Raw genomic sequence first — 21,101 nt, 5'->3', positions numbered from 1 at the left:
ATACATGATGATATTGATGCCTTTATCATCTCTGCTGATCTGCGGTTCAGTCCTGGTGATTTTCCTTTTTTCAGTTTCTTTGCTGCTTGTCGTATCTCACTGGCAGAAGGCGGATCCATGTTGATATTCAGGGGGAAGATGGGAATCTCTGGAATTTTAGGGGTCTGTTTTGGGGCGGGTCTGTTCAGTAAACTTTTGAAATGATTAGCCTATACTTCGTTGACTGCACTCTGTTCTGTCACTAGCAACCCCGATAGATCTCTGACAGGGCCGTCTCTATTTTACGGTCGTTTCCCTGTGATATCATGGGTAATTCTGTAATAGTTGTTGAGTCTCCTCTTTTTTTTTTGTTTATTCTGCCTGCAGTGCTTTACACTAGAAAGTTTCGCTTATCAGTACGGGTACTTTTCTTGAGAACTTTGCTGCTCAACAGCTTTTTACTGCTCATTTTGAAAAACGAGACGATAAAAAAAATGAAATTAATAAAATTTTTCAAATGAGCCATTAAACATCTTTTCAGGATATTTTGACAGAAAACACAAGAAAATATTCCCCTCTGGATTCTAAAAAATACTTTTCTCTGCCCCCCCCCCTCCTTAATTACAGTGAATTAACGCCATTCATCAATGCTAGTTCAGGCTATTGTCAGCTAAAGGGCCAAGATCATATATCTTTGGACAGACATTCTCGTCTTCTTTCTTTCTTCTATTAGTTGCCAAGTTTTCTCGGACAACCACTGGTCTCTAGGGCTCCTACGGGCGGCCGGGGATGGTTTAGCTATTTCATGGTAGCATTCCTTCATGGCTTTCCGTGCTATTTGCAATTCAGCTTCCTCTGGTATTGATAGGGCTTCAAATCTATTGCTAATGTCAATATAATCTATTGATAATGTTAACTGATTCTGGCTTTGATAGTGATTCTGATACTGTTGTTCTGGAAAAATATGTTTCTTTCTTCTTTATGTTTGATTACGGAACGCCAGTTGCATGAAATCATATTCTTAGAAAGCTTATGTGGAATAAGTGCCCAAACATCAATTGGCCGGCAAGTGACCAAAACAACCATCAATAATTTAACGCTAAAATCATCAGGCGTTTATTTATGTACAAGTTAAACAGATATTCAGTACCCAGACTTTTGAAATAAGTAAAATTTATGCATTCTTCTTTAATGTCATTTTATATTTATCCCAATAAGGGGGCTTATGGTTAGACGAAGTCCCGCGAAATGAATTCGATACCAGGTGAGATGGAAAATGCCATGTCCTGCTACAATCAACCATCTAGTATCAGTGTATGATATGAAAAGCTGTTTTCTTGACTAACATCCTTTAATAACTTAAAAACAAAGTTGAGCTAGTTAATGAATTTTTCAGAAATTTTTCGAAACGGATGTTTGAGCTGATTCCAGAAAGTTTCATTCACTTGGCGCGGGCATTTCAGAATATCAATCGCCCAGAGAGCTTTTTATTACCCTATTTTACTTTATTTTACCTATATTGCACTATATTTATTTATTTTATTTATTTACCTATTCTATGCTGATCTTCAAATTTATTTATTTAGCACTTGTTCAATGCTTAACTAAATTCTTCTGTGGGTGGATTTCGAAGAATAAAGGGACCCTTCAAAGGATTGCCCCTACCTCACTCCAAAGATATAAAAGTGTATAGGATGTTGAAAAATCTCCTTTTTTTTCTTAGATTCACTAGTATTAGAAAAGGCTTCTCATTCTGGAGCTAATTGGGTCCATGCTGTAGAATTGCAACTTATGTGTTGTTACTGTAAAATTTACAAATTGGAGAGGATTCCGAATTTCGCTTTGGACACTTTTTGTTAGACATTGTTTGGACTGGGACTGTTGGACTGTTTCGACTTAGGCACTTTTGTTTTTGACTTATTGAAAAAAAAATTATTGATATTTTTACAATGTTAGTTTAAATTGTATTTTTACAATGTCAGTTTTGAGATGCCTTTTATAAAAGTAGCATCACTGCTAAGCCGTCTTTAACCAATAATCATATGTATGTCATAGTATTACGGTTTATAAAAGAATTAAAATTGTTTATTTTTTTCATAAATAGCTATCATCGTGTCTTCAGCTTTTTTCAAACATACTCCATCTCCCTCCATTCTGGGTCAAAGATCAACTGCCCATAAGAGTGGAAGGGGGGTTGAGACCACAAATATACAGGCAGTGAAAACATGGAAATCTCTGCCTGCGCTTGGCAAATTTTTAAATGCTGCTCCTCCCCTATGAAGAATTTCGATGTCCACAATAAAGTGTCATCTTTTAGAGATGTTATCGTTGGGCTGTTCCAATTCTTTTGATATTGTTAACATGCTTTTTTGTTAACAAATCAAATTTTGTCGTCAAATTTTCACTTGTTTGGGCTAGCTATCCATTCGGATAGTTTTTATCTAATTACCTGGCTAGCAATATACTGGCATATAATTAATTTCCTGATGGCTTTACTAATCCATCTGCAAAAAAAAATCCAACTTTTTTTTTCCTTCTGTGTGTTGTGTGAAACTAAGTTTCACTTTTTATTTGTAAGATTCGCAGTGCCATTAATTTCGCAATGATGCACCTCTATTCTTGGAAACCAACACTCTTTTTCTATGAAAAAGGTTGAATCTAGCATTTCATTGATATTTCATCTAAAATAAAAAGTCTTTTTTCAGAAAAAATTGGGAATCATATACAAGATGGTGGGATACAGAAGCGTTCAAATATCTACCAATCAGCTTCTTTGAGGCCGGAAAGATTTGTTCTGAAATCACTCCTGTTACAAAACATGACCAAAGAATTGATTCCTATTATGAGTATTATCGGCCATTTGAACTAACCGTTATGACTGACACCTATGTTTTCACAATGGCTCATTCAGTGAGGTAAGATTATTGCACTCATTCCTAAATTGAGGGAGGAGGGGAAAATCCCGAATAAAACCTCCTTTGGATTGATTTCCCCTTATTAGTAAATGATCTCTGTCTTTTTGAATACTAGGATAAGATGTAGGTAAACTAATACTTATTTTCAAAAGACTATCAAAAGCTCTAGGAGAGGGGAATTCACTTATTATGTTAAGTAAAAGAGAAAAAAAAACAGAAACCACCAAAACCATAGATAAAGTTAAAATTTATTAAAAGAAAGCTAGTAATTGAAAATGGTTGCTAAAAATTAAAACAAACTAGTAAAATATAACACATAAGGATAATGGGTCCAAAATTAGTAAAGTGAACATTAGACAATTAATGGCCAAAAAAATTAAAGAAATGGATAGATGGATAGATAATACTTCATTGATAAATGACTATCTCAAGCTTCAAGAAAAATTCAAGTCAAACAGTGTCAAATTCTAAACAGAATCACAATCATAATGTAGGTCAAAGATCGAATATAAGAGGAAGAATTGATAACTGAAAAAAGGCTATTGCCAAAAACTCAAATAGAGAGTGTAACTCTAAACTTAAATAAAAATACTTAAGAAAAATAAAAATAAACCCAGGGCTAAAAATCTGTTATAAAGCAGCAAAAAAGAAAAGAAAACGTCAATATAAAAGGTGACAATAATCACTGTGACATTATGTGAACCAACAAATAGATGAAGCAGCTTTATTTGGTTCAGGAGAAATAAAAAGAATTATTAAAGTGATCTACGATAAAGATGAAACTCGATGAAACTCGCCTGAGCTATATGATAAGCGATGAAATGATAAGCGATATATATAATATGATGTGATAAGATAATAATATATATGATATATATGATAAGCGATGAAACTCGCCAACACAATAGTAATTAATGGCAAAAAAATGAAAGATATAGATAGATGAATAGATAATGCTTTCTTGATAAAAACAATCATAATGCAGGTCAAAGATCTGATATAAGAGGAACAGTTGATAACTGAAAAAAGGGGTTTTGCCAAAAACTAGAATAGAGAGTGTAGCAACTTAAAAAAAAAATAAACCCAGGGTTAAAAATCTGTCACAAAGCAGCAATAAAGAAAAGAAAACGTCAGTATAAAAGGTGGCAATAATTATTGTGCCAAAATAAAAACCAAAAAAGAAACAAAGCAGCCGTATTTGATTCAGGACAAATACAAAGTTTTTTTGGTGATTTATGATAAAGGGCATGGAACTTCTTCAGAACCTCACGGTAACAGCATAGATTAGTGTGAAAGTTGGGACTGCTAAGGAGACTAAGCAGGAGAGACGGGGTCTTGTGGGGTTTTGAAAATCAAGGGAAATGTCCTCAGTGCGGGTATTGGAAACGATGGACAGTTAAATTTATAAGGTAGTTTAAGCAAGGAAAGTGATGCTTTTGCTTGTTTTACAATATTTGAAATATTATAATTTATTCCATTAAGGTTATAACAGGAGGGTATGATAGGAAGTCAAACGTAACATTATCAACTGACCGTATAAAATAACATAAACGTTACAAATGGTTATATAACGGTTATTTCATTGACTAAATGGCTAAGCTTACCGTTATGGTCGCTCCTTATGTTTGCAGAATGGCTCAATTAATAAGGTAAGATTGTTTCGTATCCGCCTAATATGAAATGTCTTGTATGAAACATATTTAAAAATCATACCTCACTGCTGGAATAGGTCAGGACTTGTATATTTTATGCCCGAAACGCATTATTTAAGCTGAAGACTTCCCCTACCATCGCCTTTCCCACTAAAACATTTCTCTGGTTCTCTATTCAGAAATAAATTGTGACACTGTGCGCTTTTGACTGTGCATTCATATTGCAACAAAACATTTAGAACAAAATAATTTTAACTAAAAAATAATTAAGTATATGATAAAACTATGAAACAATTAACATAATTATCTGATCATTATTGATTTAATAATTATAATAAATGGTTATTTGTATTACAGTATAAGTTTGAAAATACATTCGAATACTGCTTTTAGGCCTACAATAAGTTAAGTATGTTTTGTGGGTATAATTAAGATTTAAAGGAAATGTTATTAACAACCTGTGGCCTTTTTTACTTATCATTTAAGATAAAGTTGAGTGACTTTTAAATTCAGTAATATATTACATACTATTTAGGAATAATGAAATCTTCTTGTAGTATTTCAAAACAGATGAAGATATTTTTTTAAGACTGTTTCTAGAAATAGAGATAAATCCACACACAAGAGGATAACAACTAATAGACTGAAAAAAAATTCTACTCAAAAATCGAGCAAATAAAGCAACTATATTTCTTATGTAAAAAATGGTGAGAAAAACTGGCCCTATAAAAACATATCTTTGAACTTTTTTAAGAAGAACTATAAAAAAGAAATTTGTTAAAATATGTGATTTTCCTTAGAAACCATTTTTGCCAAAATCTAGCCAGTTTTTTCAATGATAGCGAAACCGCCTGTTTGCGATTGTCTTCTTCCTATTCTTCTCAACAACGATTACTACTCACCTAGTACTTGGCCACCCTGTTGGGTATGACAGTCAACTTACCACGGTTGCGAGTTGTCCTCCAAAGGCATTTAATGTATCTAAATAATTCTATTATTTCTTAGTTTAATTTATTAGTCTTATTTATTATTATTTAATTTATTATAAAAATTCACAGTTTTTAAATTTTTAAAATCTTAAATTTTAGTGTAATCCATCATAACAATATTGCTGGGTAAGAAGACTTCGGTAAAAATCTGGGTATTCCTGGGTAAAAATATTTTCTAAAACTGAAATGCTTTTTATTCCATCTGTCCAAAATTTGTTCAATAAGCCTTTTTGCTTATTTGCTAGTTCTAATTTTTCTAACCAATCACCACTCAGATAGTACTTTACTAGGCTACTGGGCTGGACATTCGTCGCACCCGTGGGCAAGTTTTGCCAATAGGGGTATTTAATTTAAAATCTCAATCAGAAAACTAGTCTTTCAGCAGCTATCACTTTATGTTCTTTTAAGTGCTTGTTTGCTTTTTCTGAGCTCTATGGTAAAATCCCTGAGCCCTTTAGATATCCGCCATCTTTTAGCACTAATAAAGCAGTTACCATATTCTTAATACAAATCGTATTCAAGTTCCTTTTACTTCATCTGTAAGGCTAGACTTCCATCCTGTAAAGGTAAGTCATTGAATGGAACATTTTGCCTAAGAGCTGTTGCACCCATTTAACTTGCTGAAAAAAATTCTGTCTTTAATCTTTCTCTATCTCTCTTTCTGATTTTGTGTTTATAGTGTTTTATTGACTCGTCTGTCTTTCCCCCTTCTTTAGAGATACAGTATCTTTTGGGAGGATTTGCATGTTAAATGTATTATAAGTGAATCTTATCTTAAGTATTTAAACAATTTGATTTGTTGCTTGGTTTAATTTTTAAATATAATCTTTAAATATAATACTATGGTTTAATTTGTTATAAATGTTGACCATACAATTTTTCAAATTTTCAAATTTTAGTTCGTTGTTCATGTATGCATTTCGTCATAAGTGCACTCCTGTGCCATTTAAAGAGCCCAACTCTTTTCCCACGAGTAAAAAAGGGTATAAACTGTCAAAAAATTTGCACCTTTTCCTGGTGAAATCCCTGCAAAACTTATCCATGAATTTGCTATGTTCCTCGTCCTACCCCTTTCCACTCTGATAAATCAGTGCTTTGCGTCCGGAGTGTTTTCTTCGCTTTGATAGAAAGCACACATACCTGTCATTCCGAAGGTAAACCCACCTAAGGGCTGTGATGACTGAGACCCATCTCCCTAGCCCCGTGCTTTGCAAAAGTGACAGAATCTTTCATACTTCGCTACCTTTTAGCTCAAGTGTGTAAATCCATAGACAAATATCAGTACGGAAAACTCTCTATATGCGGAACTTCCGTCTACCTATTAAGAATCTTCGCTGTATTTTAAAGTCACTAGAGACCCCGGGTTGTTTTGTTGATCTAGCTCATATCGATTTTCGCAAAGTCTTTGACCTTTTATCTCATGTCAATGCACGTCTTAACATGAAGCGAATGGGAGCCAAGCGTCAAACTCTAACAAATGTACTGGATTTTCTGTCTGGACGGCAGCAGCAGGTATTCGCCCTCCACGAATAAGGCACTGACTCCGACTGGAGTGATATAACCTGCGAGGCCCCACATGGCACCAAACTTGCAGGCATGACATTTCTCGCTATGATTAACTACATCCTGAGCGAGCATGAAGACAGGTATAAATTTTGTGAAAATACTGGGAGTCATTTTCTCCAAAGACTGTTCTTTTGCCGTACATGTTGACAGTGCAATTAGGAAGGGTAACACTTCCCTTCAAACTTTGTCTAAAATGCGTCGTTTCGGTTGCGATGTCAAAAACCTCCTCTGTGCCTACCTTTTCTATGTGCGGTCATTCTTGGAGTATGCATGTCCTGTGCAGTACCCTTCCGTACTGCATACTGCTCACCTAATGAACGACCTAGATTCAGTGCAGAAGCGGGCAGTTAGAATTATCCTGGGATATAGTGATATTGGGATGAGAAGAACTCAATAAACTTGATATCCAGTGCCTTGAGCAAATACTGAGCAGTCTCATCATGGGATTTGGAAAACATTGCTGTCAAACCCAACCCACCGTGATATTCTCCCCGCAGATGCCCCACCAAACAGAAAAACCAGACAAAAACTCAAACTGACACCTATACGTGCACGAACATACCGATATTGTTATTCATTTGTGCCATTTTTTACGTCTATGTTTAAAATGTCACGTTGTATTATTTATGTTTATCTATGTTTATGTTTAGCTATTTTTAACATGTAATGTTATGCCATTTTTTTTTTACGTATATGTTTAACATGTAATATTTTTGCAAATATAAATTAGCTAAGACTTACGAAAGTTGTGTAATAAACCGTTCTCTCTCTCTCTCTCTCTCTCTCTCTCTCTCTCTCTCTCTCTCTCTCTCTCTCTCTCTCTCTCTCTCTCTCTCTCTCTCTCTCTCTCTCTCTCTCTCTCTCTCTCTCTCTCTCTCTCTCTCTCTCTCTCTCTCTCTCTCTCTCTCTCTCTCTCTCTCTCTCTCTCTCTCTCGAAAACTACACGGATGCGGCCGAAGAAACCCTTGGGCTTAGAAAACTGGTTAAGCAACAGTGGATACCTACAAAGACACGGGATCTCATAGTAAGCCGCAATAAACTGGAGCAAAACTTTCTTGGGGAAAATGGTCAATTAGTGTCGATCAAAAGCATGGCATACAAAGAAGCTGATAAAAAGTAAAGAAAAGTGGCAGGTCTGACAGATGGTCTAATATGATTGGAAAGGCTAGTCATGCCGAAGAAGCAGCAAGCTGCGGAGACACATGAACTGTGTAATACCTTACCCAGGAAATAGTAGCCAAGTTAATTTAACACGAATACCCATTAAAGAATGAAGAAGGGAGGCTCCTGAAAGTCTTGGAAGAACAAAAGGAACGATGGGCTAGTTATTTTGAAACTCTATTTAATCACCCTGCACCTGTAGTTCCGTCTGATATACCAGACTAACCGCAGCATAAGTGACGACAAGCCGACAGCTGACAAGATACTCTCAGGTGCTAAAAAACTGAAAAATAAGAAGGCTCCCGGTACCCGGTACAGACAGCGTTTCAGCGGAAATGATCAATTCCAGTCTGAGACAAACCTTGGCCATCTGGTTATCCTTCTTCTCACTCCTTTGGCAGACCGAAAGGTTCCCAATATATCGAAAGGAAGAACAGGAAATATAGTCAAACTCGTCAAGAAATGAGATACATGAGAATGCGACAACTACAGAGGCATCAATCTTCTCTATAGGGATTTAATGTCAAAGTTCACTGCAGGGTTGTTTTTTTTGTTTTTTTTGAAGCACCATCGGTGCATTGTTATTTCGCTATTGGAGTTTAAAATACAAGCAGAATTTTTCTTATAGGGATTTTATGCCGAACTTCACCACAGACTTTAGCCCATTTTCAGTGAGGATACGCCCAGGAAAGAGGAGGGACACGCTAAATTCTTCGAAAAAAGTTATTCACGCAAAGAATCCATCCCTTAGTGGTCGAAGCTCTGCCAGTAATATCTTAATGAACCCAAGGTAAGGGAGAGTGCTTTATCTGTCTATTCTCTGGACTATTACTTAAGGTATACATTCCCACTGAAAGAGGTGATTTTACGAAAAGTCTGCAGTTGTAAATTGCCCCGAAAGGATAAGGTATTTATATTGTTTGATTCATTAGCCTCAGATCTGTCCATTCACAGGGCTATAATTATGATGTTGCTTAGTCTTTTTCTTGGACAATTATCTTAACATGCTTAAAAAATAGAAACTTATTTTTCATCAATTTTCAGCCTATATTCAACGTGTTCTCGATCTAAAATTTAATGTAAATTAAATTTCAAAAGTTAATTTTGGTAGATCGATAAAGTTGAATTTTATTTATGGATGATAGCAGAATTGGTGACTGTCGTTTATACATTCGAACAGCAGGAGAGTAGAAAAAATAACATACCAAAAATTGAACAGGGAACATTAACCTTAAAATGTCTAATTTGCTAATTATATACCTTACTATGAATAATATAAATATTGTAATAAAGACGTAAATATTACGTGAATATTATGGATAGTATGAATAACAAATATAAATCGTTAAATGATATAAATATAACCAATTTAATGTCAAAAGTGTGGGAGAAATTCTTTTGAAAAAAGTTCGTCATAGAAAGGCAGAGTGATCTTAGAAAAAATGTTCGTCATAGAAAGGCAGTGTGGACTTAAAAAAAAAATTCATAGGAAGGCAGTGTGTGGTCTCAGAAAAAAAAGAAAAAAAACTACTTTAAGGCATTAACGTCGGGAAAAAAGTTGTTTGCTTCTTAGAAGATCTCTTTTTGACGAAATTGGTATTCTTGTGTGATGGAGAGATTTCAAGCAGGGCCGTTCTCAGGGTTGGTGGTACCCGGGGCAAAACTAATTACGGTATCCACGGCATCCACCCAACATCCCTCCAACCACGGAGCCTGGGGTGGCTTGCCCCGGTCACCCTGGTTGCAAGCAATTGTACTTGGGGGGGGGGGGTAAAAATAAAAGGAAAACAGATAAAAGAAAAAAAAATTAAAAGTAGATAATATTGTGTTAGAAACTTTCACTTATTTTTGATTAACCATAAAAAGCTTATGCGATTAATTACAATAAGATCTTGTCCGAACTGATATGGCTTTTGAAAGTGTTCCCACATCTCCAGAATATTCCTTTTAGTCCCAGTAAGATTTGGGGATAGAGACCAGCTTTCTGGCCAGGACTGGCAAATGTTTGGGAATTTTCATTGTGTGCCGTTTGAGAGCATTTTCGCATCACTTGGTCAAATTGTTAGAATGTCATATTTAATCAAAAGGGCAAAAGGGGACGTGGCAAATAAATTCACCTAAGAAAAAAGGAAGAAACATAAATATCTGCAATCTCATTTAATATAATAATTAACGTTTTGACCAAACCAGTTTTCTTTTCTGAGTGTCCATGCTAAATATTGAGAAGAAGGGCTGTTTTTTTTTTTTTTTTTTTTTTTTTTTTTTTTTTTTTTTTTTTTTAAGAAAAATCATGTTTTCTCTCCACGCGCAAACGCTTTTAAAACACAGAAATTATGTCTCTCCAGCCCTTGAACTATTCAAATTTTAGCATCACAACGTTAGCGTTTACCGATAGCACTACGTTACGTCTTCCGACGTCAGAAAGGTCTATCCTATTCTTAATCAGTTTCTATTTTCTAGTACTGATACAAGCGAAAGCTCTGATGAGTCTATATCTGACAATGAGAACAATGGTCTATCGGACTTATCATTTGCTGAAAGTCAGGTTACCTATTTGACGCTACTGACGTCTCCACAGGAAGTATATACAACGCACTTTCATCAGCCTAAACAAAGGGACTATGGGATGTATAAAAAGTACGTTTGAAGATGTTTTGTTTTTATTAAATTTTATTGCAAATGAATAATGATCTCGCAAGGACAAATAAAAAATTTTGATATTTGCAAAATAAGTGGGGAGGAGAACTAAAATGAGGCCTCTTTTCCAAAATGCACTAATTGACATTGGAACCGCGTATCCGTAAGTTTGGCATGTCGAAAACAATTTTCTTCTGCGATTTTGATTAGTTTTTAGACATTTTTACGTGTTTTAATGAAAGAAAAATAGCTGTTTAATGTATTTTTTGCTTTCAGTAAAGAGGAAATGATACTGTAGCTTTAGATGAAAATAGACATTATTTGCGTTTATAAATCAGGTTCATGTACGTCTACCAGAGTGTAATCTGAATATATGTGTAATTCTAGCCACATACTTTCATGGGGTTCTCTCAACAGCAAACTTGTTGGGCATTTTGTTTGGAGCAGTCGGACCTTTGCTCCAAGTGTACATACCCTTAAAATCATTCTGATTAAAGAACCGTTCCACATAATAAAAATAAAAATTCGAATCTCCTAATATTGTACTAAAAAATTCCTCTAAATTTGAAGTAATCTACTATATTGAAACCCTTATTGCAGTTCCAAACAATTCTTTTTATTAGCTATTTGAGAAACTCTTCAACGCCAACTTGAGCAGAAATACAACACTATGTGGGTATTAGGTATTTATTAAGTTTTGGTTAAAGATGGTTAATTGACCATTTAAAATTAGTGTCTAAATTGTTTCTAAACTATTGTGGGTCGAATATATCTATATTTTTGTAGCTGGTAGGGGAGGGGGAGTTAGTTTGAAAGACTTGTACCCAAGGGCTATTTTTTAGGCATTCAGTTACACAGGGCAAGGATTATGTAGACTTAAAAAGTCCTTCAATTCTTTGAATCAAGCACATGATCAAACACAATGTGTGCAGTATTTAATTGCTGGGTTTTGGTTTAAGACAGCTATCTGATCATTTAATGCCATGTAAAGTGATTCCAAAATAATCACGGGTATAGAAAGGTACAACGAGCCTTCTTAAGAAGCTGACTGGGAGTAAAAGGGACATCTGTCTTAACTTTGTTCTCTAATTCGGCCCTTAAAAAGGCAGTATAACTAAAATTTGTGATCGAAGTTCCCCCCAGCTTCCTACGATCATCTACTCTAACTTAAAAGACCAGGAAAAAATAAATAACGATACCTGGGAGAAACTTATCTCTTTACTAAGTTAACTCTGTTGTGGTGAAGCGGTATTATAATGGGACAAAATTGGGGCAATTTCTTATTCTCAAAATAGTACTTGAATATAAACTACTGCTAGTACTAACAACTCTCTGCAGCACCAAGATGCCTGAGGGCAACACAGCTACCTATGCTCCTCTTCCATCCCAATCTATTCAAAGCTCTTTACACCCTCCCAAAATGTCTCCTTTTCCCTTAAATATTTCCTTACGAGATTCTTTCACCCCATTTTGGGACGACCTGCTTTTCCTTTATCCCTAGATAGTTGGTCGACAAGGACGATATTTAGCAATCTGTCTTCCTTCATCCGCAGAACTTTTCCTAGCCATCTCAGTCGTTATGTCTTTATAGCCCTAGAAAGCGAACTATATTTTTTGTACAGCTTACTGTTAGAGATACGATCAGTCAGACAGCTACCCAAATCAATCTGTAGCCAATTCCTCTGGAAAATATCTAACGGAAAGTCCTTCGTCTTCCGAAGCCCCCGCGCTTCAGAACCATACTTGACCACTGTCATCACTGTAGCTTCTAATATTCTATCCTTGGTTCGTAGACTTATCTTCCTGTTCTTCCAATATAAGTGAATTATTCACCTGCAGAAAAGCGCTAGTCTCTTGTAAATGTTGTGTGAATAGCAAGATGATAATCTTACATTTCATTAATCTTCGGTAAACCCTTGTTCAGGCACTTATAAATTAATGAAGCTGTCTTTGCCGCCAGTGTACATTATAGGCTTGAGGGCTGTCGCTTATCGCCAGGTTCAATGCATCTTAAAATATATAAAAGCGTCATTTTTATTTTAGATATACTGACATGGCCAAATGTTGCAAGCCTCATAAGACGACGCCGAAGAATCTAATGGATGGTTTGCCAAAATGTCCTAAAGTTTTTCCAAAGGGGATCTTGTCCAGAGATTCTGCATTCCACGTAAGTTTTAGTATCCTTGTTGAACGATTCTTAAGGGATTCAAAAGATAGGCTCCTGTGGATTCATTTTGATGGGGGTCTGTTCCGAGTGGGCCAGATCTTGGCATGAAGATTCTTGGCACACGTTCTTGACTACGCACTTCCCGTTCGTTCTTCTGTTCTTTGCTCTATATCTTGCATTCATCGTTCCAATCTTCTGTAGTTTTCAAAAGTGAGTCATTTTCTTTGCGTTTTTATTGCAGTCTTTAAGCTGTAAGTTTTCAGTCTTGTAAGCTTTTGTGTCAGCTTTCAAATATATAATGATATTTTAGGATCTTGCAATCTGCCATGCACTGTGGATGATCTCCGGACCTCTCCTATAAAATTTACGATTTTTCTCCTAATTCCTATATCCTAACCTACTCTTTATCTGCAATTTTGAAAAGTTTACTCCTACCCACCCATCCCCGAAATATCATGATGCGTACAACCTTTTTTATAAGTCAGATAATTTGTATCTATGGAGAAATTCAGTCATATGTATCTAAAGCGGGGTTTTCTTTTCGTTATATTACGTATTTGTAATGAAAACACATTTAAACCAGCCAATTTCTGGAACAGTACCAATCGAATGTTACATATGTAACCATAAAATAGAGGAAAATAGCTTTATATCCATAAAAAGTAAATATTGGAAAGTGAAAAAAAAAGTAAAAAAAACAATATTTTAGTATGTTGTAATAACAAACCTGAAAGTGAAAAATTATTTTCAAAATCTTATAGAAACCTTGACCTGTTAGTAAATTTACTTATTTGTTCTTCTAAAAATATAAAGCCTCATAGAGAGTAAATAACGCGTCAAAACCTGGAGTAGTTGAGTGTGCGGGAAATCTTGTCTTTAAGTGCTAGCCTTGGTTCTTGGTGGTTCTGCATAAAGCTTATGGTTTATTTATTTTTTGTGCTTACAAAAGCTCATTATTTTCTCCCACTTAGAATTCATTTGGTTTCTGTGCTCTAAATTAATCGTATTCATGTTCTTCAAATTATTGCAGTCGCTCAAACTTTTCTTTCTAGTAAAATAGTTCGTTTGTTGGCTATAGAAAAAATTGGGAATTTTGGAAATTTTTCCAGTTGATGCAAGATCATCGAAATGCTGTTCGGTGTTTTTTTTTTTTTTTTTTTTTTTTTTTTTTTTTTTTTTTTTTTACGCTAGTAATTATTCTTAAGTTAGCCCCTGAACAATTAAGGAAAGCCACCATTTATTTTCTAATACATGCATGATAGTAACTTGGATTTCGCAATAATAACATTTGAAATCTTCTCTTTCTCCATTAATACTTAATACTCAATAAAGCAATCCCCCCCCCAGAATGCAGGGGCAAGTGTTGTAAAATGTGCCCTGGGGGCATATAAGGCTCTTATGGAAGGGATCCTTGTATAAACTTTGGAGGGGGCTTATTTGATTCTAAATCAGAATTTCTAGTGCCCTTCTCAAGAGTCAAAAGTGATCAGAGGGCAACTAGAACCCTGGCAACTAAAACCTCCAGAGTTATACATTAATACTCAATAAAACTCAAAACAGTTCTCTTACTTCCAAATATGATAAAATGACTTTTTGATGCGACACTTGACCCCGTTTTCTATCTTTTTTGAGTGTACAGTCCAAACATTTACTTCCAAATTCTTGCCTTCTTTTAAGTTCTCAGGTACATAAGATAGTAATATGAATCAGAAGTTTTGATTTTTTTTTACGCTAGTAATTATTTTTAAATTAGTCCCTGAACAATTAAGGAAAGCCACCATTTATTTTCTTAATATATGCATGATAGTAACTTGGATTTCGCAATAATAACATTTGAAATCTTCTCTTTCTCCATTTTTCCTGTTTTTGTAGGGATAAAAAAGAAAATAATTGAAAAATAATATGTATTTTATTGGGAGTAACAGGGAAATTTGTTTCGGAGAAAATTTGTGTTTTTATAAATCATAATATACTGCATGTTTATAATTATGAAAACCTATTTGAAAATGTATATTATAACCAGAGCTGCCACTTATGAGTGAATCCTAAGATTCACTTGCCAAAAATCCCTATTGTTCTTTTGCTTGGTCAATCGTTCTTAACTTTTGTGCAAACTTTTGCTTAAAAAGGGGGGGGGGATTTTTTTATTTTGTATGTTTAATTTTTTTTTTATCTTTCAAGCAAAATAGTTCTTTTGGTGCTATTAGAGAAAAATTAAGGAATTTTCGAAAATTCTTCCATAAAAATAGTATTTTCTGTGAATTATAAAATACCGCATGTTTATAGTTATAAAAATATTTTCGAAAATTCATATTTCGACCAGGGCTGCCGCTTAGAATTTGCTATTCCTTATATGCAAATGTAATGAGACTTTGTGTTTAAATAGTAGATCGATTTTTTTCAGTTTTGAACTACTCATTAGTTCTAACTAATAACTGGTGAACAACTAGACCAGTCCTCTTCAGTTTTTCAGTCATGCTTAGCGTACCTTGTATCAAAAAACTTTTCGAATAGTATATTTAATAAACTTCTGTTTTAAACCCATTTTTTAGAAGGCGGCCATAATTTTAGGTCATTTAATCAATTATTAGAGAAAACTAATAAAAACAGCATTATTTATAAGTCATAGTATATTGCACGTTTATATTTATTTTTTTTTAGTTTTAGCACGTTGTATTTTTTTTTTTTTTAAGTTTGAAAAAAATCCTAAGAATTTGAATAATAACAATATGTATACATGAAAAATATTTTGAGGGTAATTTTCAAGATCGCAAGGTCGGGGCTAAGATCCCAAGATCTTGAGGAAAATCCAAACGGGTGTCAGCTTTAATTTTAACAGCAAAAATATTTTTGGTTATTATAACCTCTAGATGCCTCAATGTTGATATGGCGCTTAGACTTGTTCCTTTCTTTTGCTAAATAGGACCCCTTTTTTTTCTAAATTACGAAGAAATTTATTTGATTTTTAAATAATAATTCTTGTTTATAAATGGTAGAAGACCACCTTAAAACGCTGGATTTTTTGGAAATTTTTAGTGCTTGCTCATGGCTTAAAAATAAATGTCTTTTAGTCAAAGAAACTGCTTAAACATAATTTTACGAGCAAAAGCTTACTATGAACGAAATGCTATTTTGTGACCCTGAGCTCTTTTCTTGTGAACGAGGTGCTTCTATCACACTCACTTTGCATATCATGTAAGACTGGCTTTTGTAGCTGGGACTTATCCTTGGATGGGACTGGTCCTTAAGTTATTTCCAATTTACTAATTAATTAATAATTATTTTTAATTATTCTTTAATTTATTATTTAAATTATTTAAATATTTAATCATTATTAATTATTTTAATTATTATTATCTATTCATTTTTTAATTTATTTTATTAATTAATTTATAATTCGTTAATTATTCCCATTTGTTAACTACTGCCTCTACTTTATTTTAATAAAAATAAAATGTCAAAAATTACAAAATGATTATAACTGTTAGGCTATTTATTTGATATTTTGCGCCCCTAAAATTCCTGCGCTCGGGGAAAGTCCCCCCCCCTGTACCCTCCCTAAAACCGCCTCTTTGAATTACGTAGGCTTAGGCTTTTTTTTGCTATAGAGGGCGCTACTAGCGCTATTACAGCTGCTTTTGCGCCACTTTACTTTAGCTTGTTCGTATGGAGTTTTCGACAGATTTTCGTTGTGATGGTGCATTCTTTCAAATAATTGACCTACCTAGTTTTGTAAGTGCAATCATAATGACTTTTACCTATTAAAAAGACTTTTTAAGAAGATTTAATTCACTTCAACTGACTACAACGACACCTACATTTCTCAGTCTGATCAAAGAATTGGCCTACCTAGCTAAGGTAAGTACAATCATAATGACTTTTACCGATTAAAAAGACTGTCTAAGAAGGCCCACATAGCCTTGTAAATGAAATCTTAATGACTTATACCTACCAAAAAAGACTGTTTAAGAAGATTTAATTCACTTCAACTGACTACAGCGTCATCTATATTTGCCACTCTGGCTTTTTGGATTATTTAAACGGCCATTAGAGGACTCACTGTTCATGGTGCTTCGAAAAAAGCGTACACGGCGTGGAAAGAGAGGTGGGTGGTGAAACAGACAGATGGCGATACCCGTTTATATTTCTGAAGAACGTCGTTCTGACCAGAGGACGGCTATGTGTGAACCAAGGACTCTTGTGAAAATAAGATATTTGCAAAAGTATGAAATTCATCCCGCTCTTTCTCCATCACAGCTGCAGCTGATCTTACTGTGTTCCTCTGATGAGCTTCCCCCGCTATTACGTCCTGAACAGTTATCAGCTCAGGCAAAGCTTCCGAATTTTATTCTGTGTAATGTCCGATCGTTAAGAAACAAAGTTGACGAGTTGGAGATACTGCTGAGAAAAGTGAGTGTTCCTATTGCCGCAGTTACCGAATGCTAGGATATAACTGACGAAATGGGTAGAATAAAAGGCTAAACTAGTTACTTCAACACTCGCCGTGATAGAGGCTTGAGTAGAAAAGGTGGTGGCATTGGTATTTATATTCGTTATGACATTTCGTCTAAGCCATTAAATATACCAACCAATTCGTGTCACGAAGTTGTCTGGGTAGAGTGCAAGCCATCCGAAGTATCAAAAGAGTTCTCCTGTTTCATAATTGTATCTGTATTACCCAGAGAGTGCAAAGAATAGGAAAGAGCTTATCAGCTACTTACAGACCTACATTGACAAACTTCGTTGTGCCCATGCCTATCCTGGCTTCATAATAGCTGGTGATTTTAACCTGAAAAACAGACAATGGGTATCTAGTGTCCTTGATCTGAAGCAGGTAGTTACCATTGCTACGCACCAGAGTGGAAGTACTCTAGACCTAATTTTTACAAACGTAAGTGACAATTATTACTCCCCTCGGTCGTTAGGTCCTCTCCAGAGTTCAGATCATTATATAATCCTTTGGCAAGCCAAAAATAACCAAAAGAAGCCGAAGAAAACCAAAATGGCTATTCGTCCGCTTAACCCTCAATCAATCTGCGATTTCGGTCAGTGGATCGGGACTTACTGCTTCGACGACCTGTGTTCTGTAGTAAACCTGAATAGTAAAGTTCAGCAGTTTAACTATCTTCTGTTAGAGATGTTTCAAAAGTTTTTTCCGCTAAAGTTATAGTGGTAAGGGAGTCCGATAAACCATGGATCACAAGCGATCTCAAACAAATGATCAAAATGAGGTGCAGGCTGCACAGTTCCGGACAAATAGCCGCGGCGGTGAAACTTAGAAACCAAATCGTGGCCGTCAATTGCTTCAAGCGAAGAAATTATGTTCGGGAAAAGGTAGTACCCCTTCTCCAAAGTAGCAGTCGGAAGTGGCATTCCAAAGTGAAACAGATGGCTGGTAAGTTGAGGGATTACGAGCGATTCAGACGTGAACAAGTTCCTTGCTGGCATTTGTACCACCTACCCCTCAATTACGGAGGCCGAATTACTTTGATCTCTTAGTCGATTGTCAAACTGACGAAATAAAACAGTTACCGAATTTGCTGCTTTTAAAGAACTTAAAAAACTAAAACCGAACTGTTCTTCCTACCCTGGTGAGTTGCCGGTCATAACTTATTTGCGAATATGCCTTGTTTTTAGCCCAGCCATTGGCATCGATCATCAATCAGTGATTCAGTGAACAAACCTTTCTCGATGCTTGGAAGTGAGCCTATGTTCGCGTAAAACCCAAAGTTAAAGGACCTAAGACATTTGATCAGTTAAGACCTTTTTCGATCACACCGAACTTTGCTAAAGTTGCAGAATCTTTCATATATCGTGAACTTCTTACGCAAATTTCACCGTTACTAGTAGTTGAATGGTTTGAGTTAGGAAGGTCTTTTGTCGATTTGCTTCTGGTAGACTACCGAAAGGCATTTGATTTGATTAAGCACCCTCTTGCCGCCCAGAATCTCAAATCAATGAGAGCCCGTAAGCACATCCTTATTTTGGGAGTTGATTCCTTACCTCACTGGTATCAAAAAGTGTATGCCCTTGTTCCTGGTGATATTGAATCGGAATGGGTGGAAATTACATGTGGCGCCCCAAAAGGTACCAAATTAGCAGCTCTTCTTTTCCTGGCTGTTATCAACTACGTCCTTTCTGGCTTCGACGATCGCTTTAAATTTGTCGATGACTTGTCTGCGCTTCTTAAATACCACGTAAAGGATTCGCAGGCTATAGCCCAGTTTGACCCAAATTTGTTCGATCAGTTTAAATCACAGTGTACTGCTAACAGTCTTCAGATTAACAAGAATAAATCCAAGGTTTTTGAGGTTTAACCCACTTAAACGTGATTTTACCTGCCCCGCGACTTTGTTCCCTTCTGCTTCATGTGTGACTATCTTGGGTGTCACCTTTAGTGTGGACTGTTCGTTCTCTATTCACGTACAGGAGCTGGTAAAGAAGGGGCATTATGCTATGCGGACACTAGTGGCGATGCGGCGCCTAGGTTTTTCAATATGTCAACTGAAAACGGCGTACCTCACTTTTATTGGACCCATCCTTGAATATGCGTGTCACGTCTGGGACCCTCAAGTTCATCACATAGATTATTTAAGTGATGATTTGGAGAGTATCTAGAAACGAGCTGTAAAAGTAATTCTTTGTGACAAATATGTAGATTACAGCTCCGCTCTGAAGTCACTTGAAATACCAAGCCTTCGGGATTGCCGTTTTCAGCTGATGATTTGTTTTGGCCAGTTTTTATTGTCTAGTCCTGTACATCAGACGATATTACCACCTGAAATGCCTGTCCGCGCTAATACCAGAAGCAAGAGCAAGCTTATGCCCGTCTCGTGCCGCACAAACAGACTCAGTAACTCCTTTGTTCCTTTCCTTACAAGTGCTTTTAATAACATGTAGTGAAGTGTTTTTCATGTAAAAAACAGTGTCTGTTAGTGCCTTTTTATTAATGTGTCTATGACAGCTGTTTTCATTAAACTGGTTCTGATTCTTAGCACAGAATGATTTGTTGTACATTTAATTTTATTCTTTTGGCCATATGAAATGGAGCGTATAATTGAAAGAAGTTGAAGAGGGCTAGTTTGCTCAAACTTTTTGAGATTAATGTTCTAACTGGTGCCTCTTTGTCCAACCACCGTGTTCTCAAAAATGTTGCCGAATAAAGAACAAAAACTTAGAAACGAAGCCAACACAGCCTAGTTTACTTTTTTCAATGCAAAAGAATATGTAGTGTATATAATATAGGCTTATTAATTTTTTCATTTTCAGGTTTTGACTCCAACTGTGGCTCGAGAATCCCAAGACACTTATAAGAAGCACATAAATGTTGGTCTTTATGGACCATCTAAACCCAACTCTAAAAGCATGGCCATATACAAAGACTATGTCAAAAAAAGTAAAAGTAGCTCCCTTCTATATGACAAGAATAACAGAGAAGTGCTCAAGCTTGTAGGAGGTTATTCTTAAGCCATGTTTGATTTAAACAGATTGTTAAATCTAGTCGAACTTATACAAATTGACATATACAACCTATAGAAATGTTGAACCATCGATATGTTTTTATTAGACCTAAAAGCTAGAGAAATGGTTCAAATTTGTCCATATAGGTTACAATGTAAGTAATTTAAGATAACAAGTAGTGCTTCCGAACTCGACTAAGTATTGCAGAGTGATGGCTTTTTCAAAATTTACATCAAAAGCAGGGGGTTCAATTTATTTCCCCTAGTGGCCTACAGTCGACAGTAAGACTTGTGAATTAAACGTTCGTTATCGATTTCGTTGGCAGCCTGTGTTGAATCAAACGAAGTTATAGTATAGACTTTGGCCATGATCAGGCGGGTATTATAAGAAAATACAAGCATATTTTTCGCTGCAAATAGGGAGAAGGGTTTTTCTAATTTTATGCTTGGGCTTGGAATATCTTCTTTAAAGTTGAAATTATTAGCCATCCAATAAGATTATGATAACAGTATCTTGTGTGAAAATTTTAGGAGATTATTTTGAGTGTTTTCTTATCGTAAATTCTGGCGTTGAA

At 35.4% G+C, this 21,101-nt stretch overlaps 1 protein-coding gene across 5 annotated transcripts in view; it reads left to right on the top strand.

Annotated features, from left to right (window-relative positions):
- FIG4 (polyphosphoinositide phosphatase FIG4) overlaps positions 1–21,101 on the top strand; it is a 201,367-nt gene extending 180,266 nt beyond the window's left edge. For all 5 annotated transcript variants that reach the window (XM_089104442.1, XM_089104438.1, XM_089104439.1 and 2 more), the window contains exons 13-17: positions 2,685–2,894; positions 8,891–9,052; positions 10,723–10,899; positions 12,943–13,066; positions 20,336–21,101. In XM_089104442.1, coding sequence (XP_088960568.1) covers positions 2,685–2,894; positions 8,891–9,052; positions 10,723–10,899; positions 12,943–13,066; positions 20,336–20,533 — 871 coding nt within the window. In that variant the 3' untranslated portion in view covers positions 20,534–21,101. The remainder of the gene's footprint in view (positions 1–2,684; positions 2,895–8,890; positions 9,053–10,722; positions 10,900–12,942; positions 13,067–20,335) is intronic.

Source organism: Artemia sp. Qi Xiang Cuo, chromosome 18 (genome assembly GCF_049724085.1).
Source record: "Artemia sp. Qi Xiang Cuo chromosome 18, ASM4972408v1, whole genome shotgun sequence".
NCBI lineage: Eukaryota > Metazoa > Arthropoda > Branchiopoda > Anostraca > Artemiidae > Artemia > Artemia sp. Qi Xiang Cuo.
The sequence above is the reverse complement of the archived record's forward strand: the minus strand, read 5'-3'. Positions and strand labels throughout refer to the sequence as shown.